The sequence below is a fragment of the Phascolarctos cinereus genome, unplaced genomic scaffold, assembly GCF_003287225.1.
Source record: "Phascolarctos cinereus isolate Bilbo 61053 unplaced genomic scaffold, phaCin_HiC Scaffold_9;HRSCAF=440, whole genome shotgun sequence".
NCBI lineage: Eukaryota > Metazoa > Chordata > Mammalia > Diprotodontia > Phascolarctidae > Phascolarctos > Phascolarctos cinereus.
The window spans coordinates 240,357,323-240,380,706 of record NW_027556402.1 but is presented as its reverse complement, the minus strand read 5'-3'; the positions used below and the strand labels follow the sequence as shown (position 1 = coordinate 240,380,706).

Below are 23,384 nucleotides of genomic sequence, written 5' to 3'. Positions count from 1 at the left end.
CTTCGACTCCTCCTCCATGCTCACTCCTCATATCCAGTCTGTCACCAAGCCTTGTTAGTCCTACCTTTATAACATCTCTCATGAAAGTCCTCATTTTCCTACTCTCACAGCTACCACCCTGGTGCAGACCCTCATCATTCCAAATGCAGATGACTCTGATAGCCTTTATCTCCCTCCATCAGCTCTCTCTCCTGCTCCACTCAATCCTCTCTGCTGCCAAAGTGATCCTCCTAAAAAGCAGTTCTGACCACGTCATGTCCCTAGTCAATAAACGCCAGGATCAAACAGAAAGTCCTGATGTGCATTTCAAGCCCTTTCCAGTCTTCACACTCTCCTCCCTTCTATGCAACTCAACACTCCGCCACTGCAGTTTTCTTCCTGTTCATCTTACACTACCGCCTTCGGTGCCTTTTGACTGGCTATCCACAGGCCTTGAAGGCTTTCCTCCTCACTTAAGCACCCTGACTTCCTTCAAGATTCAGCTCACATCTCACTTCCTGCCAGTGGCCTTTCCCAGTCCCCTTACTGCTAATGTCTGACCCCTGAGATGACCTCCAATTCCCATTAGATATACTTTATATAGAAATAGTTCTTCACATGTTATCTCCCCTATTTGAATGTGAGCTTTAAAAAAATTTTTTTTGGGGGGTTCTTTTTGGTTAGGCAGTGGGGTCAAGTGACTTGCCCAGGGTCACACAGCTAGTAAGTGTCAAGTATCTGAGGCCAGGTTTGAATTCAGGTCTTCCTGACTCCAGGGCCAGTGCTCTATCCACTGTGCCAACTAGCTGCCTTCAAACGGGAGATAGTCTTAGGTCACTGGCTCTTAACCTTTTTTTTTTTTTTGGTGAGGCAATTGGGGTTACATGACTTGCCCAGAGTCACACCGCTAGTGAGTGTTATGTGTCTGAGGCCGGATTTGAACTCAGGTCCTCCTGATTCCAGGACCGGTGCTCTATCCACTGTGCCACCTAGTTGCTCCAAATGTGAGCTTCTTAAGGGAGGGGCCAAGTGTTGGGCTTTCTTTGTAGCCCCAGCACTTGGTACAAATCCTGGCACATAATAAGCATTCATAAATGCTTATCAACTGTTTTCCTCCTGTGCAGGCATATTTAGTTTAAAAAAATAAAATAATTTCTTTGTTTTTACATGCATTTACAATCTGTCCTTCTCACCACCACACCCAATTGAATGAAAAAGAAAACAAAAATAACCCTGAAAACAAAACTTTCATCATAAGTATGCAAAGAGCAGCAAAATACATTCCCACACTGGTCACACTCCAACTCTCCACTTCTCTCTGCATTTTGAGTTTATCACAATTCTGGCAGGACACAAGTGGTGAGTCTCTCATCTTCAGTGTTCTGGATCTGAGATGTGTCCCAGCATTCATCAGAGACAAAGTCCTTCTTTCTGTACAAATGGCACTGTTACTGTAGCAAACATCCTCCTGGTTCTGCTCCCTTCTCTTTGCACCACTTCAGAGGAAGCTGCTTGGCTTCCTCTGACACTAGCCATTTCCTCATTTGTATGACTAATTCTTTAATAATCTGTTAGACTGCCTTTGTTGACTAGGACCATCGGATCAGATGGAGAGCTACAAGGAACAAGATCATCCGGTCCAGGGGTGTGAAGCTCGAGTTGAAGCGGGGGCCACTAATCTGTACAGAAGGATCCAGAGGGCTGCGTTCAGACTTAGTCTGAAAATGGTTTTCAAAGGCGCAGCTAGGTGGCGCAGTGGATAGAGCACCGGCCCTGGAGTCAGGAGGACCTGAGTTTAAATCTGGCCTCAGACACGTAACACTCACTAGCTGTGTGACTCTAGCAAGTCACTTAACCCTAATTGCCTCAAAAAAAAAAAAGAAAAGAAAAGAAAACAGTTTTCATGTATTTTCGTTTATTGGCCTGGAAGCTGAGTGTTTGACACCTCTAATCTAGTCCAACTCCCTTATTTTTCAGAAAAGGAAACTGAGGTTGCAGGGACGTGAGCTATCCAAAGCCTAAGAAGCAGTGAGGGGAGGAGCCAAAATCTGCCCCAGGTACCTGGACTGCAAGTTCAGTTCTTTCCTACTACATTCCACTTGAAGACACTATTAAACCACATGCGCACAGTACCTGAAGAAAAAACAGAGATGAAAAGACTAATTTCTGATGGAGATAAGATATAAAAATCATAACAACAAAAGTAACATTTCTACAGTGCTTTAAGGCTTGCAAAGCAATTGATATAATATTGTTTCACTTGTTCCTTAAAACAACCCTGTGAGGTAGATGTTATTATTATCCTCATTTCAGAGAAGAAGAAAATGAGGCTGAGAAGGGTTAAGTAATCGATTTTCCTGGGGTCACACAGCTAGGAAATGTCTGAGGTGAGATTCAAATTGAGATGTTTCTGAGTCCCCTCTAAACCATGACACATCTACTAACAGGTAGTACTAACTACCAAAATAACTATAAGAATACAAGACTGTATTAAATGCATAAAGAAGTACAACATTTCGTGAGATTTCAGAGATAGGAGCAGTCTAGAGAGAGGAGAGAAGGCCATTTCAGAGCAGGACTTTGAAGGATGGGTACGATTTCAACAAGTGGAGATGGGGGTAGGAAGAAAGAAAAATTGAAAAACACTGTCAGGCTGGAGCTATCTATAGCCCAGCAACTGAACATAGGCTAATAGGTCTCAGGAAAACTGCTGTATTTCAATATAGAAACAACTAGGTCTAGTGGAACAGGCGCTCACCTAGAAGGCAAGGGCCTGAGTTAAAATCCCAACTCAAACTTAGTAGCTATAGGATCCTAGGAAAGTCACTTAAATTCTTTGAGTTATAGCATAGTATTTTCCTCAGTTATAAAATGGGGACAATACTATTTACATTGCTCACCTCAGGGCTGTTGAAGAAAGAAAACATGTTAAATCCGAAGGTACAATATAAATGTCATGATCTTGAGTCACCAATATAAAAAGTGACTTATGTTGCACATATCCTATTTAAGTCAGTGTGTGCACATATATACACATGCATACATGTGTAGATATATGTATATATGCGCATACACATATATGTGTATAATGCATGTGTATATATATTTTTGTATATATAAGTACAAGTTAAACATGCCTTCTTCCAAAATAGTCGCTATAAAATTTTGTCTCTTAAAAGAATTTAAACGTTTAACCCATCTGGAAATGCATGCCCCAATGGTTCTAGTGAGCTGACTAAGTTTTCGTGTAGTCATGTCAAAGAATCCCATATTGTTTGGGGGGAGCTAGCCTCAAGGGATCTTAGAGATAATCAGATCCAACTCCCTTGTTTTATAGGTTGAGGTACCTGGGTCCTACAGAGATTAAATAGTTTGCCCAAGGTTATGTAGCCCGTTGGTGCTGGACTCTTCTTTATAAATACAAAATACCACAGTAGAGAACACAGCACAATTTTATTTTTCTCTTTTACGTATTACATGTTAATGCAATTTTATATAAAACCAGTAAATATTTTACCCAGCCAGTTATCACTAATTAAGCAAGATATTTGTTCTTTAGAGAAGGACTTTCTTGGACCATTTACACCTCCTACTTGAAACCATATTTCTATGAACTCAGCAAATTCACATAGTAACAGCTGGAGATGTCACTACAAAAGGGTGATTACTGCAGAATCAGACAAAGGGCAAACATTAAAAACTCAAAATAATAATCAGGATAAAAGAATTTCAGAGCCACCTTAGCTAAAGACTTACTTCAATTGTATTCCAATGTATATTTTTAATATTTTCATAGAAATGTTTGCTGATGCCTTTTATTTTTACATAGCTTTGATTTCTTAATCACTCCTCCCAGCTCCTCTATTCAGTGATTACTTGTAACAATGGAAAAAGAGGTGAAAAAACAATTTAGTAAAACAGACACCACCCAGATCTGAAACTATCATACAATATTTCATACCTATAGTTTACTACCCCCACAAAGAAGGGAGGGTGGTGCATTTTCTGAATTCTTTACCTGGGTCAAACTTGGTCATTATAATTACACAAAGTACAATAATTTTTGGTTCTACTTACAGTGTTGTTTCCACATAAATGACTTCACTATTTCAATCCTCACTTAAAATTGATTCTTCATATTCAAAGTATTCTATTTACAATTTTAGGCCTAACTTCATGAATTACTTCAAAGTAATCCTAATAGAAATCTATTCCATCCCATGAAGTCTGAACCTGATATATGAAACCTTAAATGTTCTTGTGTCCACACTAATTTTTTCTTACATCACAGTATTTTTACCTCTGAGAATTCCTCTGGACAAAAATCCTACGCCAAAGCACCAATATGGCCCATTGGTGACCCCGGGCTCTCAGACGCTAGGCCAGTAGACGACAAGTTCTGATAGTTCCTAAAAGTCTTAACCCAATGATAAACTATGTGTCTGCTCCCCGAGAACCAGCATAGCCCAATATATACTGGGCTGTCACACCAGTTGGCCTCTAGGTAGTGAATTCTTTGGTTAAGGCAGCCTGGGAAACAAACACAAATCTGAAATGAGCATGAATCCTTTATAGCCAGTCCCTTTCTGCTTTTTTAGTGACGGTGGCAGTGGCTGAAAAGATGAGGAAGCAGTATATATGTAAACTGTCTAGAAATATTTAGCCATTAAGACTCCTAAAGGTGAGAACCTTGTCCAATGACCAAGGAGCTGACATACAACATATCAATATTGCTCTCACTGCAGCAGAAACCAGAACAGAAGGTAGTTGCTGTTAAATTCAAGGATGGCTTGCAGATACTCCTGAGAGAGGTAAGACTAAGAGGACTGGAACAACTGGTTTTGTCTTGCACCCAAAGACAAGAAAATTCATCAGAGATGAGATCACCTTGCCTCACCATGAACATACCGGCAGCTTATACACCAACATTTGCGGCAGAAGACAAAGAGACAGTGAAAGTCTACAAATAGCTTGACGAGATCCTCTAAAATCAAGTTATGTATGTAAATTCAATGGCGGGGGTGGGGGTAGGGGCCAGAATAAGGAAGCACAATTGAGAAAAGAATGTGTCAGAAAACTTGGTTAAGGATCAAGAAAGGAAAGAGGCCAACGGCTTGGAGAACTCAGGAACGTCTCCTGCCGTGTCACACATATTTTCTTCAAAAAGAGTTGGAATAGAAGGAGCATGGCAAACAGCAAACCTCCACCCACAGAAAGTGATTGACTGATGTAGGACTCATTACTGAATCAGCTATGAGCGTACAGATGGACCACTGACTTGTTAAGGCAAAGATAATTATAAACCTGAGAAGATAGTTATGCAATTATAACATCCAATCTGACCTATTCAAACAAACTACTGATAAAAAAAATGGAAAAAAATAATTGAAAAGATATTGACATAAATGATCAACATTTTCCTCTAGAAGCGTAATTGACATATAATGATGCTCACCACAATGAAAAGGTTTTACAGAGTCCAGAAAGCTTGATCATCTTGATAAGCAAAGGGGTGGGCAGATAAGAGCAATGCTGATTTAAAATATAAACCCGTTCATGAGCTTAAAACTCTTTTTTTCTGAAAACTATATTTCAGTAGAAGGGCTCTTTTAAGATCTTATGTATTTTATTTTACGCATTTCAAAACATTCTGAGAATGGCTTCACAAGCTTCACCAAAATGTCAGAGGAATCTCTGACACACAAAAAAGGTTAAGAAGCCCTGTGATAAAAAACACATTTGCAAAAACTTATAGAGGCAATAGGCATAGTGGCCAAGTGTTTGATAAAATCAAAGACCCCAACTACTATAGTAAAAACTTACTATTTGACAAAAAACAGTTGGAAAAACAGGAAAGCAGGCTGGGAGAAACTCTGGATATACTAACATTTATACTATATATCAAAATAATCTCTTAATGGATAAGATTTAAACATAAGGGATGCCATTATAAACAATTAGAAGAGCAAGAAAGAAATTACCTTTCATATTTGATGGGGAAAAAAAATTCATGACCAGACAAGATAAAGTGAAGATTAAAGATGACAAAAATGTACAATTATAATTACAGAAAATTTTAAATTTTGTAGAAACAAAATCAACGTGGCTAAAATTAAAAGGGAAATAAACAGTGGGGAAAATCTTTGCAGTATTTCTATAATCAGGTTTTCACTTCCAAGATGTAGAGAGAAATGATTCATATTTATAAGACTAAGAACCATTTACCAATTAATAAATGGTCCAAAGAGATGAACAGGCAGGAAAAAACTCAATACTCACATGAAAAAATTCCTCCAAATTACTAATATTTAGAACAAGGCAAATTAAAGCAACCATTAGGTTTGACTTCATACTTATCAGATTGGCAAAACTGACAAAAAAGGAAAATGAAAAATGGTGAAGGGGCTATGGGAAAACAGGAACATTAATACACTTTCAGTGGAGCTGTGAACTGGTCCATCCATTACGGAAGGCAATTTGGAATTGTGCCCCAAAAGTTACTAAATCGTACATATCCTTTGACTACTACAATTATACCTTAAAAAGATCAAAGAAAGAGGAAAAGGATTCAATGCATAAAGATATTAACAGTAGCTCTTTTTGTGGTAGCAAAAAACTGCATGTTAAAGAAGTGCCCATCAAATGGAAATTTTGAATAAATTATGGTATGTGAATCAATGGAATAGTATTGTGCTGTAAGAAAAGATGAAAAGAGGGCAAAGAGGTGGTATAGTACATAAATCATTGGCCCTGTAATCAAGAGGACCTGAGTTCAAACCTGGCCTCAGACACTTGCTAGCTGTATGACCTTGGGCAAGTCACTTAACCCCAACTGCCTCAAAAAAAAAAAAAGAAAAGAAAGAAAGAAAGAAAAGATGAAGGTAATGGTTTTAAAGAAACCTGGGAAGACTTGTATGAACTGATATAGGGTGAAATAAGCAAAACCAGGGAAACAATTTATACAATGACAACAATAATGTAAAGATAAACAACTCTGAAAGATTTAAGAATTTTGACCAATGCAATGACCAACCATGATTCCAAAGGACTGATGAAGCACACTACCTATCTCCTAACAAAGAGGTAATAGACTCATATTTTAGGACATGATCAATGTAGGAATTTGCTTTGCTTGACAATACATATCTGTTGCAAGGGTTTTGTATTTCTTTTTCTTTTTTGGGGGGAGAGAGAGAAGAGAGGGAGGTAAAACAGAGAAAACAGATTTTTGTTAATTGAAGACAAATTTTAAAAATATGGAGAAAATAATAGCATTTATATAGCACTTTAAGGTTTGCAAAGCACTTTACAGAACTATTGCATTGTGCTGGGAGGAAGTGCTACTGTTATCTCCACTTCATAGAAGAGGGAACTGAAGCAACTTGTGTTTAACTGACTTACCCAGGGACACACAGATAGGAAGTGGCTGAGGTTGGATTTGAACACAGGTTCATGACCAGAGCTCTATCTACTGTACCACCTAGCTGCCTCAAATCAGATAACATATGCAAAATGCTTTGTGAACTTTAAAGTGCCATGTGAATGCTAGCTATCATTATTGAGATGGTAAAAAATTATGATTATCCTTAGAAAAGTGTGGTAGAATGAAAAATGAATCTGCAGAGAGCCTGGTTTGAGATTCAATTAAATTAGATCAAGATCATTTAAAGATGAAAATGGAAAGAAAAAAAAAAGAAACAAGAGATCTCTATTACTATTTCTCTAACAAACTTTTCCCCCATCAATTAAAAATGGAGCCACCACATACAGATTCTAAAATCGTGGTCTAAAAATCTGGATTCTAAAATGAACCCTATGGGGAAATGGAAATAGCAACAAAGAAACTGACTACAGACAGAAGAGTTGACTTGAACCAAGTATTTACAATGGAAATCTTTGATGGAAGCAATACAAGCTTCAGGACATTGAGGGACAGATTCTCAAAGCAATTGAAAAACAGATGACAAATGGACAGTATCACTACTGAAACAGGCAAATGATAAGACATGAAGAACTACTGACTAAATGCCTACATTTTCATTTCCATAAAATTTTCCTGAGAGTAATCTATGCACATATTGAGGTGACCTGTGATTTAAAAAAAGATGACAAGAGAACTGGTAGGCTTTCAGAGATCAATCAAAAAGTATTTATTAAGCACCTGCTATGCGCCAGGAACAGTGCTAGGGACACAAGTACTACAAATGAAATGATTCCTACTCACGTGGAGCTTGCATTCTAATGAAGGTGACAACAAATACATATAATAAATATGCCCAGCACAAACATAAAGTGAATAAATATCAATGTATACAAAGCAGTTAACTTCAGGTAGTTAGACAAGCACTAGCAACTGAGGTGATTAGGAAAGACTCTAATGCAGAAGATGGTATGAGTGGCATCCAAAAGGAAGAGAGGGCCTCCATGGCAGAAGAAAGGAGGGGATGCAGCCCAGGTAGGTGGGATGGCCCATGCAAAGGAATGGTCAGGAGATGGAGTCACATGTGTGAGAAACAGAGAGAAAGCCAATTTGGCTACAGCAAGGAAGGGAGTACTGTCCAGGCTGCAATGAGGCTGGGACCCAGTTGTATAGTAGGGCTTTAAAAGCTAAATAGAAGGGCTTATATTTTATCCTAGAGACAATAGGAATGGATTGAGCAGGTGAGTCACATGGTCAATCTGTGCTTAAGGAAAATTACTTTGGCAGCAGTGAGTAGGATGGACTGGAATGGTGTAAGACCAGAGGCAGGAAGACCAATTAAAAGGCTGTTGCAATAATTTAGGTAAGAGGTGGATGAGGGTCTGAGCTAAGGGGGTGGTTGAATGAGTAGATGGAAGGGGTCAGTTAGATGTGAGGGATATAGTTAAGAAAGAAATGTCAAGATTTGACAACTGATTAGTGTGTAGGGTGAGGGAGAGTGAGGAGTCAAGGATAATTGTGGGGTTATAAACTTGGGAGACTAGAAAGTCAGTAGTCCCTTTGAAAGAAATAGGGAAATCTGGAAGAGTGCAGGGTTTGTGGGGACAGAGTTCAGTTTCGGATGTGCTGAAACCATCTCTGAAATGACTCAACTGACACAGTGGCAAAGAAAACAGATACAACTGTTTACTATGTGTCCACTATTTTACAATACTTAATTCTGTTGGACAAAATTCAACCTGACTCTTTTCCAATAGTATTTTTCTAGTATATGTTAAAAATATGAGTCCTTGATAGATGCAAGAGATAACTTTTCTACAACAACCTCCTAATTATTTGTATCAAGCAAGACATAAACTAGGTAAATGTATACCTAGAACAAAGTTTTTGCCATTTTTTTGTTTTTGGCTAGGCAATGGGGTTAAGTGACTTGCCCAGGGTCACACAGCTAGTAAGTGTTATGTGTCTGAGGCCAGATTTGAACTGAGGTCCCCCTGAGTCCAGGGCTGGTGCTCTATTCACTGCACCACCTAGCTGCCCCATGCCATTGTTACAATAATCAAAATAATTATGATAATAAGCAATTATAGAGTACCTACTATGTGCCAGGAACTGTGCTAAATGCTTTACAAATAATATCTCAGTTGAGCCTCATAAAACATCATCCCTATTTTACAGATGAGGAAACTGAGGTAAATAGAGGTTAAGTGAGGGCTGTGATTAGAGTTAGGAAGATCTGAGTTCAAATCTGGCCTTAGACTCTAGCTGTGTAGACAAGTCACTTAGCCTCTGCCTGCCTTAGTTTCCTCAACTGTAAAACAGGAATAACAACAGCACTTACCAAACAGAATTGTGAAGATTAAATGAGAGAATATTTGTAAAGCACTTAGCCATGGTGCCTGGCGCACAGCAGGTGCTTAATAAATGCTTGCTCGTTTCCTTCCTCTCTTCTTTCCTTTTTGATACCAATATTCTTCTGGTGATGCCATGTGACTACAAATCATGCACCCTCTCCCAATCTCCCAAGAATCTAAATGACAGGTTATCCAAATAGCCATGGAAAGATGGATGGTAGCCTATCCTGTATTACTTATGATGACTTGTGCATAAGGAATGACATAAAATACTATGTTTCCCAGAAAATGTATGACCACTAAAGGTGGTGGGCCAGTCACAGGTATCTAAATAATGTTCAAAGACAGAGACAGGAAAGGCCTTTGGCCATGTTGGATGGACTCCTCTATCCAGGTTTTATGGGGGGAGGGGGCGTTAAACAAGTCATATAACATGAGGTGTGGATTAGAGATATTTAATGCAAAGATCCCCCGCCCCCAATTGATGCTTTCCCTTAGCTGTACTGATTTTGATGGTGTAAAAGTTTTTCAATTTCATATAAAATGATCTATTTTATCCCCCCCCTTTTTAAAATCACTTCTACCTCTCCTTTAGTTAAGAATTCTCCCTTCAACCATAACCAAGAGTTACCAGAGTAAGGTGGTTCTATTTTTTTTTTCTTTGGTGGTGTGACCTTTTATGTTCAGGTCTTAAATCCTTTTTCAGTATATTGAAGTATATGGTGTAAGGTATTGGTCTGAACTTAATTTCTGCCAAAGTGCTTTTCAGATTTCTTAGCAGTTCTTGTTAAGAGAGAGTTCTTTTCCAAATAATTGGTATTCTTGGGTTTATCAAACATTAGGTTATTGAATTCATTTGTTTCTGATTCTTCCTTATCTATCTGTTCTATAAATCTACTTTTCTATTTTTAACTAGTACAGAATAGTTTTAAAGATTACATGATAATATAATTTGAGGTTGGGAAGTACTATTTCTACTTTTCATTATTTCCCTTGAAAGTATGGATCATTTGTCCCTCTACCGTATGAATTTTGTAATTATTTATATACTACCTTTAATCTGTTACACATTTCTCTTATGCAAGCAACTTTTTCCCCTCATTGTAAATGAATTGTAAAAATAAATACTTATATCCATGCATTTCTAGTCTAAGTTCCAACCTAATTATTTCTTACTTTACATTCTCATTTTCAGGATCAATGAAAAATATTAGTTAACATTAACTAAATTTTACAAGTACATTAATCAATACTCTTGTGAATTTGCTGCTTTGATAAGATTGGTCACCGTTTAGGTAAAATCAGCCAAAGACCAGACACGTAACATCCTGTGTCAAACAAACTCTCCACCTACGCTGGTAACTTTTAGTCTTAGAGAGCAGCCTGGGGGTTACTGAGAAGTTGGGGGGACCTGGTTGGTGTCACACTGTTAGTACATGTCTGAGGCAGGATTTGATCCTAGCCATTCTGACTCCAAGCCCCGCTCTCTACTCACTGTGCTATGTCACCTCTTAAATAAGTATATTTCCTAAATTGAGAAGTAAATTAACAACTTTTCAACAATAATATTTCTTATAAATTTGGGCTACATTTCTAATTGCAGTTATATGCTCCACTGGATTTAGACTTATCCTTTAAAATCATACAAAAATAGAACTATGTTATAAAAATGATGGATGACTCAATTTTACAAAGAAATTCTAGGTGGGTGAAGATTTGGTTAGGGCACTAGGAAAAAGCAAAGGCTGGATCAGCACTCGAGAGATGCTGCTTAACTTTGCTCTGTATCTTAAGCCACAGCAGACAATACTCAGCATCCAGTTTATCCTTCTGAAAATAAGCAAAATCAACATGGTTTCTTTAAGGAGAAAGTTTTTGACATGGAATTGAAAAATGATCCCGGGATTTGCTATTATTATTAAAGAGACGGAATTAAACTTTTGAAGAGAGGAAACCTTTCATAATAGTAGAAATATGATGCTAAAATCACTGTTCATAATTGAAATCCCATACCTTTATAGGATAAAATCAGCCTCACTATTTAGGGAATTCATTTGTCGACTAGTAATGGACGTCACCACTTTAAAGAGAAACAATGAGAAAGCACCTCACATTCATCAAAGAATGAGAAAGATCCTACATCATCACACACTATTGTCTTCCTTATTAAGTCCTAGCATAAGTGAAATGAGGACTAAGAAGAGGGAGCAATGGTAATTTTAAACTGAAAACAACCAATGAAAGACTGCCTTTCCATTTATTACCTACCAACAACACAGAGACCTTTTAATAACACATTGGATAGGGTTGGTAGAACTTAGAATCTTACTTGGAAAGGATGCTGTGTACTGGGATGACAAACGAATCTGCTTCATGCCAAATCAAACCAATCTTGCTCTCTTCTTTCCCTCTAAATATGCTGGTGGAAATGACTTGCAGTCATGACCTGTATTTGAACCAGCTACCCCTGGAACCTCAGGCAAACTCCCTGTGCCTGAGCCCCCAGCCAGGAAGCCCCTAATTGGGGTTCTAAGTACTGTGGAATGGAATTGTACCCATCAGGTTAGAGTCTAGCTGAAAGCTGTACCTACAGTAGAATGCCCAGTAAAATGTGTTAACTGGCTACAAAGGAAACTTCGGTATACTTCCCCCCCCTACTTTGACACTGTAACTACACACTGTTTTACTGACCTCCAGGTTAGCAAGAAGCCAAGTAGGATCATGGATTTGGAGCTGGAAGGGATCTTAAAGGCCTCATGTCCACCCAGTCCCTTGTTTTACAGATGAGGAAGCTGACATGTAGAAAAGTTAAGGGACTTGGCCAGGTACACACAACTGAAGCAGGACTTGGACTCAGCCTTTCCTGACCTGAAGTCCAGTGTCCTATCTACTATAGATGCGCCAAGCTGCCTCAAAAGGTAGCTTCCTGAAATGAAGAAGATACGATTCTTTTTCCTCCATCAGGTTTAATTTCAACAACAGGCAGGTAACAAACATTTATGAAATGACTACTAGGCACTGGAAGGAAGGATCTACAGAAAGAATCGAGTAGTGGGCTCAATGCTTGACAGGGCACGCTATTAACTGATGGCAAAACCAACCTGTTCCTGAAGCTCAAGGTAAGAAAGATATCTTTACTGGAGTTCAAGGTAAGAAAGATGCTTTCTTTTGACCTCCAGATGGGATGATTTCCCTGGACCTTTGGGTGAGAAATTATTTACAAACCAGACACTGAGAAAGTATCAGTCAAATTCAAGGACTATGAGAGGCATTCATCATCTTTCAGCTCAACATAAATATTTGAGGGAATGTGCCTAATAGTAGTTTTTAGGGCAACTTCCCTGTATATAGGGTTTGTGTAAAAGCTTCCAGGTCATCCCCCATGTCTGTATACTGTACATGTTCCATCTTGGAATTAAATAGAACTAAAGCCTAGGGGAGAGACTAGGGCTAGATATTACTTACCTACTTACTTACACACACACACACAAATCACATATACTTTCTGTGTATATATACATAATATGTATACATGCATGCATGTATATACACACATGTGTATATATGTATATACACACATATATTTGTGAGTCATCTGCAAAGAATGATGAGAGCTACTAAAAGAGAGTACAGCAGGAGAATAGAAGAGGGCATAGGGCAGAACCTTGGATGGATGGAGTTGAAGTAGTCTGGCTACCACAATAGTTTAGGTGAGAGGTGATGAAGGCTGAAACTCGGAAGGACAGCTGCCACACAGTGGAAAACATTCTACCTGAGTCAAGAATTATGCATTCAAGGAAAGACAAAAGACTACTGCAATAGCCCCGGATCTGGCCTCCCTGCTTTCAGTCTCTCTCTCTCTCTCCAATATTTCATCTCCCATACAGTGGCCAAAGGGATTTTCCTAAAGCACAGGTCTGGCCATGTCACTCCTCTACTCAATAAAGTCTGGTGGCTTCCCACGTGCTTTGAAGATCATACACAAACTCCGGCCTGAGTGGCATTTAAAGCAAGACTTCACAAATCACTCCTTTCTTCCCACTGCCTGAAGGCTGCTCCCCACATCCAACATTCCAGTTCCCTCCTCATCTCTGCCTCTTGGGACCTCTGGTTTCCTTCAAAATTCAACCCACACTATCTTCTATATGAAGCTTTTCCTGACCACTTTTCCCACATCCTACTCTGGATTCTTTTGGTACGTACTCTGTATATGCATATGATGGGGTTATCGAACCCTTAGTAGCTCCCATCATTCTTTGCAGATGACTCACAGATATATGTGTGTATATACACATACTGTGTATGCATATACACATACTGTGTATGCGTATACACAGAAGGTATAGGCTATTTATGTATGTATGTATGTATGTATGTATGTATGTATGTATGTATGTACGTATGTGTGTATGTGTAAGTAAGGAAGGAAAAGATCATGTCTTTGAATGCAATCCAGCCCCTGAACTTTCCCACACATTTCAACAGCTTAGGTCACTGAGGCATCTGGCCTCTCCCAGTCTACCTAGATACTCATTAATCCTTTTAACTGCCCTTTCACTGTGGCTTTCCAACCACTCCTTTCCATCATGTGCCCCTAGACCACCCCAGGCTATTTACCACTCCTTAATCCTATCCAGATCTTCTCAGTCTTTTCTTTTATGTAAGTATCAGTCCCATATTCATCAAATTCACAGACTCTTCAGGACCTCTGCCTGCTCCTATTGGTGATACAATAGCCAGATTTACTAGGACTCTTGCCTGCCACACTGGCGTTATAATAAAACTTGACTGAAAGAAGGCTTGAGTGGTTGAATTCTTTCGAGGCAGACCCTCCTGTACTCTTACATTTTGGGGTTGCCAAAACTCCAAACCGTAACACATATATGTATATGTCTTCCCATTAGAATGTAAGCTCCTTAGAGACAGGGACTATTTCATTTTGAATGAATTAGGACACATTTCCAAATTTCATATAAATAAAATTATAAAAGCAGATTATTTATTTGAAGAAAATGGACTGATAATGGTTATTCTGTTATCTATAAGAAGCCACCAAAAGGTGAGTAGTGTTTCTAACAGCTAGTGAATCATCACTGTAACTTCTCAACTTCTTTGTAAATCATTGGCAAAAAAAGTTCCTAAAAAGGCAACACACAAACCAGATTATGGTACTTTGTACACCGACATGTTGTTTCCACTTAAGAATATAAACTCCTCAGGGGCAGGGTCTGTTTTTCTAATTCCAAAGCTTAGTACAAAGTAAGTACTTAAGAAATGCTGGCAGCTTGACTGAGATAAAACCAACATAGTGAAACAGACAGTAAAATGTAATTTATTGTTATTATTATTATTATTGTGGTAAACACCTTGAGGGGGGAGAGGTTATCTTAACAAATTGCATTGCAAATAGCTGAAGGAATTGTTAACTGCACAGTATTACATATCAGATTTTCCCAGTCAAAACCAAACCACTTGCAGACAGACCCAAAGTTACCCACTAAGCTTACAAGCCACTAAAGTCCTACAGATAAAGGATTTGGTTTACTTACTAAATCTAAATCACTGAGCTCCTATTTTAATAACTCTGCTGAATGGTAGGAGGCCTTTCTCAACACTCTTCCAAGTTCTATTACCTGTCTTCTCTGTTGAGGTTTAGAGGTTTGAGGGTGCTGGGACCCAATTTGACCCAAGCCTTCTTTCAGCCAAAGACAGGGTTTATTAAAGATCTACCATGCTGGCCAGACTCTTAAGGAATTTAAGCATTTGCATAGCTAATGCAAGTGGTCCAGATTTTAAGAATCTGAACACTGGCTAGACTTTAAGAATCTCAGCATCTTAATGGAGGCAAGATGGACCTTACATACAGAAAGACTGTAGGAGGGATCTAGGAGTGGCCAAGTAGTTTGGGGTGACTGGAGGAGGGGTCTGGGAGAAGGGGTATCTTGACCAGGAGTGGCCAGTAGGCTGGGGTGACTGAAGGAGGGATCTAGGGAGGATCTTGATGGGAGTCACTGGGAGATAGAATGGGGTCTAGATAGGATCAAGGGTGGGAAGAGGCTGGGGGCTATTGGGAGGTAATAGACAATGGGGGCCTGGGCTAGGTTAAGAGTAACAGAGAACTGGGAGATTGGGCATAGGCTAGGTGATAAGGAAAGGCTAGTTGACAGGATTACAGCCTTGGGTGAACACTAGAGACTTCCTTGATCAAGCAGGAGAGTTTAAGGAGAATCCTTAGACAAGTGGGACCCAAATTCTTTTTGGGGTGGGGGGCAAAGGTCTCAGCTTGGGCCTATACCCTATCATTTCTACTCCCAATTACTTTGTAGATATTTTGGTATTCACTTATATAATTGGAGTTTAGATTTAGGGCTAGAAGAGATCTTGTCATTATTGCTGTTATTCAGCTGAATCTAACTCTCCATGACCCTATTTGGGGTTTTCTTGGCAGAGATACTACAGTGGTTTGCCATTTCCTTCTCCAACTCATTTTACAGATGAGGAACTGAGGCAAACAGGGTTAAGTGACTTGCCCAGGGTCACGCAGCTAGTTAAGCATCAGAGGTGGGATTTGAACTCAGGGAGACTCTAGGGCCAGCACTCTATCTACTATACCACCTAGCAGCCTATACTGCAACAAAGTAGGTGCTTAATAAATCTTTACTAACTCTCTGTCTCTCTGTCTGTCTGTCTCTCTCACCCCCCCCCCCTTAATTTTGCAGTTTTGAACTTCAATAGACTAAAACTTTACTAAGACTTTTGGGACAGCATGTATATATGTATATATAGACTATCCTAAAACATTCCAAAGGGTCAAATAAGAAATAATGATCACGATGGAAAAACATTCATGCTAGAAGATACAAAAAAAAAAAAAGGAAATTCTGAGGAGTTGGTAGGAGTAGCTGCAGAAAAAGGCTTTTCTTTATAGTGGTGGGAGAATACAAGTGGAAAACAGTTATCAGATCTTCCTGAATTTGAATGTCCCAGTGACTATACAAAAGGAATGTGCTACAGCAGGCATACCTGAGGCAAAGAACCAGGCAATACAAATGACTCCTCTTAATCTATATGGAAGTTGCAACTTAGGTTGTCTTCCAAAAGTTCATTTGTCAGTCCACTGTTTGGAACTGAAATTCATTTCTCCAGAACAAGTTATCAGTGACATAAATGGCTGCTAGAGTCCTAGAATATCCCTACAAGGTTGTTTATATGTTTACAAAGTTAAACAGAAAACCAGGCAAGTTAAAAAGAAATTAAAGCCCAAACTCAAGGATTGAAGTTCTGCTCATATGTTCAGGTATAGCCTCAAATTATATGATCACAGATGTAGAGCTGGAAGGGGCCCTAGAGGTCAGCAGGTCATTTTCACAAATAAGAGAACTGAGGCAGAGAGAGAGGTTAAGCATCTAAGGCAGGAAATGGAATGGGGTCTTCCTGAATCCAAACCTAATGCTATGTACTTTGCCACCTAGCTGACTGTCAACATCATAAATTAGCTAACAGGGAAATGCCTGTATTTGCTGTGCTAAGATAAAAACTGACAACCAAACAACTCTCTTCTGGGAGGAAAACTGATTACCTCATTGAATGCCTTCATCATTTGAGATTATAGCAGACTGTCCGGTTTAAATCAATGCTTCTGGCAATTCACATATTTAATTGATGAGTACTTTAAAAATATATCATAAAAAATGGCAACCTACTGTACTTTTAAGACACACTTCAAAATATCATGATGATGATTTCAAATGTTACTATTCACCTGATTTCCTAAGGACAGAGAATACAAGGAGTTACTTTAGGCCTTTCTGTAATATTTAGGCTACTTATTTTTAAAGCAAATTCACATTTCTGCTGTCTGGTGTTTCCAAAAACAAGCAGCTAGAGGCAGATTTGACTACTCAAAGTATGAATATATTTCATGTGATAAGGATCTGTGAAAAACAGAAAACAGGAGTTCATTGATTTTTTTTTCTTAAAAACTTAAAAGTTCTAGTTTACAATGCAAAAGATTCAGTTTTACAGCTCCTTCACTGAAACTCCTCATTGATCTCACTTCTAACAATCACCTGAGGATAATCCCATTGTGTTAATGCTGCTTATCCCAGGCAATCCAAAAATACAATAAAAACTATAAATGTACAAAGACATAAACTCTACTGTGTAACAACTTCCTGAGGCTATTAAGATATTACCAGAACAGTGAAGCTTCACATCCTGTAGTGGAAAGATTTGGATATGAAGATGGTCGAACTGGGTTTGAACGGCAGTTCTGCCAGTATATTAGCCTGTGACTTTGAGCAAGTCACTTGGCCTGGATGGACTTCCACTTCTCTTTAAAATGATGAGACTGAACTAGATCCCCAAGTTCCTTTCTAGCTCCAAAATTCCATGGTCTTTAACATCAAATTGGATCAGGAATTTAAAAAGTATTATATCGTCTTCCTATGGAGGGGAGCACACAAAGGTGACACAGTCAGAAAGTGACAGTGGAGCCAGGGGCCTGGAATAAGCCTTCCTCAGAGGCGGTTTTAATAAATGTTTATGGAACCTGACTGGCATGCTTCAGGAAGCCAAGAATGTGGCCCAACCAAATACTGTCAATCTAATAATCTGGCTACTGCCAGAGACAAATGATGCCTTGAGGGCAGGACCTATTTTATTATGTTCTTTGTTCGGCTAGTACACAACAGGCACTTAACAAATATTGCTTGAATTTAGCTGAACTGATAGAATGGTCAATGGGAGCAAGGGCCAGCAGGTGCCTGGACTGGACAGAGCATCAGGGTCATGGCCAGGTCATAGCTACAACTCCTTGCATCCACAGACTTTTTCTCAGTTGAAGCTTATTTGCTGTTACATTGTAAACCCGGGGAACCTTATTTGTATCGGTATAAAATGTTGTGCCTACAGGAACGCAACAGTGTAAATGTAAAGCAGGACTCCTTACACCCAAAAGGATTCCGACTGGGCCCCTTCAAAGTCCTGTTGGGCCCAGAGTTTGCTTTCTCCACTAGACACTTGCCTGGTCCCCACATTTCAGGGATTATCTGGAACAGATTGGAGAAAGCCCTCCAGGTTGGTCACTGTGGGCAAGGAAAGAGGAAATACTCTTCTGTTCATTGACAAAAAAGACACATACTGCAAACCCTAGTAAAATGAGGGCAGGTCCTCTCTTTCCTATCCCCAAGGGTCAGTGGGTATGTTTTGCATCTTTCTGATGGACTCAGGACAATATCATGAGAAAAACTCAACGTCACTGGGTATAAATAACCGTGGCCAAGAACAATATAGCGGGAGAGCCAATGGAAGGAAGCCAATGGAAGGTTCCCCAAATTGCAGTAAATGTGACAATTCTCGGTCTCATTTCAGAAGGGCCTCAGGGAAAACCAAGACCAGGAAACAAGAACAGGGTGGAGCACACAACTGTGATTGGCTCTCACATTAAATTTCAAGCACTACTAAAAGTGATTTGTAAAGGCTGCTTCCTAATGTCTTTGAGAGTTGGTTTGTTTGGTTTTTTTTTAAAGTTTTTTTTAACTATTAAAGATGGGAACTTTTCCTATTTGAGTTGAGAAGACAAGTGTGACCAAACAATCTTCACTTAAATGAAAAGCACATCATTTCACCAGCTAGACTGTGAAAAGCAGATGATTCTAAATGTAAAACCATTGATTCACTCATTCAGATAAAATCTGACATCATATGGCCCCAACTGACTGAACGTTCAAAAGCCAGGATTTATCACATGTTATCCAATGCGCAGAATAGTGATTATAAAACCTAATTGGTATAAAAATCATTACAATGGGGCAGCTGCTTAGCACTTCTTAGATACTTCATTATTCCATTTTATGTGACCAGTGGCTTAAAATAAAAATCTGATAGTAGAATACTAAGTAGGAGTATGACACAGTATACCAGCAACAATAACATATTCTGTCTCTAGGTACGCATATTTTTAATTTGTTGAATGACTTATGAATCAAGAAAATAGAGTGTTGCAGAATGGATAGACTTGAGAGACTATGAGTAAGGTGGGGGAAGGGACAGGAATAGGCACTGGACGAGAGACTTCCCTGGTAAACAGAACTCCAGGTGAGGAAACTCCCTATACCAAAGAAGGTGGCACAAGACCCTTCTGTGCAAACAGTCCTAGAGAGACTCTTCTGTGGCAACTGCTAGAGAGCTCTATGGGACCCTGAGAAGTTGCGACTTGGTCATGGGTCACTCAGCCAGTAGTAGTAGAGATGGGATGTCTATCCATCACATACACCATGGTGATTCTCGTGCCTAGCACACAACAGGGGCATAATAAATGCTTGTTAATGGACTGATTTGTATCCGCGGTGCCTGGCATCTAACAAGGCATGAAGAAATGCTTAGGGGCCAGGCACTGCGCTCCTGGGATTGAATGAATGGGCGCCAGAAAAGAAATCCCGGCTTTGTGCACTATACCACGCTGCCTGCCGCTCGGAGGGCTGGATCTGGGCCGGGTGGGGGGGGGTCCTGGGTTTTAATTCTGTCTCTGCCCATCCCAGCCAAGCAACCTCGGGACTCTCTCCCCTCCAGGCAGGGCTGGCTCGCCGGCCGAGGCGGTGCCGCTCGGGGCAGCCATCGCCGCCGGCTTTCTAGGGAAGGTGGCTGAGGAAGGCCCGGCGCCCGGGGCCTGGGGAGCCCCCGAGCCCGCCCACCGCTCATTTTACAGAGGAGGAAACTGAGGCCCGGCCCACGCGGCGCGGCGGGCTCGCCTGGGGCTGGGGGGCGCACACGCGTGTCGGGGGCTCGCGGTCCCACGCGGGCGGAGGAGGGGGGGAGGGAGGGGGCTCTGCGGCGAGCCCGGGCCCAAGGGCGTCGGGGCCGGAGCCCGGGATCCCCCCGAGAGGGGCCGCAGCCGCCACCGCTACCTGCTGCTGGATCTTGCCGTCCTCCGTCACGATCCAGTGGGTGGTGGCCGAGGCGCCGCGAGCCGCGACGCCCAGGAAGACGGAGAGGCCGAAGAGCCAGCGGGGCCCCGGGGTAGGCCAGAGCCCCGAGCGGCCGCGGACCCCCGCCGCCGCCGCCGCCGCCGCCGCCGCCGCCATTTTCCCCCCCCAGCTCGGACGCTCGCGCCGGAAGCGGAAGTACTGCCCCGCGGCCCGCCATCTTGGTAAGGGAGGTGGTGGCGAAGGCGGGGCCTGCGGGGCGGTGCTGGGGGCGGGCGCTGGGGGTGGGATTTCCGTCCCGCTTCCGACGGGAGATCCCGGGTCCTTGTGGACCCTGCCTTGGACCTCCCCCTACACCCCCCCTCCGCCCCTCTACCCTCGGAGGTGTCGGGGAAACCGTCAGCCCTTCCTCTTCTAGAGAGCTGCTGAGCTGCACGGGGAGAAGTGGAAGAAACTGCCTTCCCTGAGGACGGAGGAGGACCTGCGCACCTGACTGCTGTAACTCTCATTCCCTCAGCCCCACAGGACTGCATTTATGCATGCATGCGTTCATTCATTCATTCATTTACTCAATCTTCATGCATTCATTCTTCATTCCTTCATTCTTCATGCTCATTCATTCATTCATCCATGTACTCATTCACTCATTAATTCTTCATTCACTCATTTATTCATCCATGCACTCGTTCATTCACTCATTAATTCTTCATTCACCCAATTCCTCATTCACACATTCATCCATTCATTCTTCACTCATTCATTTTTTATTCATTTATTCCATATGACAAGCTGCCCTCGTGGATACACACCAGCTAAACAACAAGCATTTATTTATTAAGAGCCTGCTCGGAAGAGTGCAAGGTTCTTAATTTCAGGGGATCTGTGAACTTGGGTGGGAAAAAAAGATCCAAGCATTAAGCACTTTGTGTGTACCTGGCAGGCAGGAGAGGCTGCATGGGGTATAGTAGAGCTGGTGATCTTAATCCAGCTGTCTAGATTTCAGGGGGTCTGAGAACTTGGGCAGGGAAAACATAACTAAATTCAAATCCTGCCTCAGACACTTAATAGTTGTGTGAACCTGGACAAATCCTCAGCCTCAGTTTCCTCATCTGTAAAATGAGGGGATTGGGACTGATGGCCTGTAATGCTCCTGCCAGCTATGAACCTCTATAATTAGAACTGCTCATACCTAGACAACAGAATAACACTTTTTTGCCCCATTGTACTTAACATCCAGCTTTCTTTCACCCTTGTCCCACCTCAGCTTCACTTCCCAATCATAATCATAGCCTTTGCCTTGTATAGCTCCTACAACAATGTGTAAAATAGTTGACGTTGGAAAGTTATCAAAATGACTAATGTTTCAAACCTGGTACAACTGTTAGTTGCACAAATGTATTTGTGGTAAGTCAGTCAATAAGCATTAATTAAGTGCCTTAGTAAATAAGCATTCATTTACTATAAACAATCTATTTATATTTTGAGACCATTCTGTGCCAGGCACCGTGCTAAGCACTGGGGATACAAAGAAAGGCAAAGGACAGTCCCAGTCCCTGAGGAGCTTACAATCTAATGGAAGAGACAACAGGTAAAGAAATAGGTACAAAATGCTACATACAGAATAAATACATGATTGACAAAGGGAAAGGCACTAGAATTAAGGGGGATTGGGAAAGACTTCTATAGATAGTGGGATTTTAGCTAGAACTTGAAGGAAGCCAGGAGGCAGAGATGAGGAAGACCATTCCAGGCATAAGGGATAGCCAGCGAAAATGCCCAGAGAATAAGAAAAATGAATTTGTTTCGGTACAATGTTAGGTATCTTTCGAAATACCAGTATCGTCACAAATCATTTTTGCAGCCAGATACTTGAGCGATTATCACTTGTGAGTTAGAGCTTCACTGAGCAGCAATGTCCAGAGCTGTTATTGTTCAGATACACTCTCCTCTGGTCGGACCAGAAGTTGATTTTGTTCAGTTCTAGCTGCCACATTTTAGGAATGGAATGTATAAGTGATGGAGCAGCCAGGATGGTGAGGACAAGGATGATGACAATATTCAAGATAATGCTGTATGGGGACTGGCTGAAGGAGCTGGGGTTGTTTAGATTGGATAAGATTTAGGGTACACAAAAGTTGTTTTCAGGGCTTTGAAAGGCTGCCACATGGAAGAAAGATCAAACTTCTTTGGCTTGGTCCAAAATGGCCCAAGTAGCAACAGGTGGAAGTCATTAATGGCAGCTTTAGGACTGAAGTTAAAGAAAAGCTTTTTTTTTAAAATTTGATGTTATTTTTCCCCAGTAACATATAAAAAGTTTTAACATTTTTTCAAATTCTGAGTTCCAAATTCTCTCCCTTTCTCCTCCCCTCTCATGGAGAAGGCAGTTTGATTTGATATAGGTTATACATGTGCTGCCATGCAAAACACATTTCCATTGTAAATCATACTATGAAAAAAAAAGACAAAAATAAAGAAAAAGTATCTTTGATCTGCATTCAGGCTCCATCAGTTTTCTCTGGAGATGGATAGCACCTTTCATCAAAAGTCTTTCAGAATTGTCTTGGATCATTGGATTGCTAAGCTAATAATAATAGCAAAGCTATTCACAGTACATCACCATACAGCCTTGCTGTTACTGGGTACAAGATTCTCCTGGGTCTGCTCATTTCACTTTGCATCCGTTCATCTAAGTGCAGGAAAAGCTTC

General features: G+C 40.7%; 1 protein-coding gene across 1 annotated transcript in view; it reads right to left on the bottom strand.

Moving 5' to 3' along the window:
* The window catches only part of TTC17 (tetratricopeptide repeat domain 17), a 115,808-nt gene extending 94,971 nt beyond the window's left edge, over positions 1-20,837 (bottom strand). Inside the window, 1 exon segment of the mRNA XM_021009706.2 lies at positions 20,661-20,837. Coding sequence (XP_020865365.1) covers positions 20,661-20,837 — 177 coding nt within the window.
* Between the last annotated feature and the right edge of the window lie 2,547 nt (positions 20,838-23,384).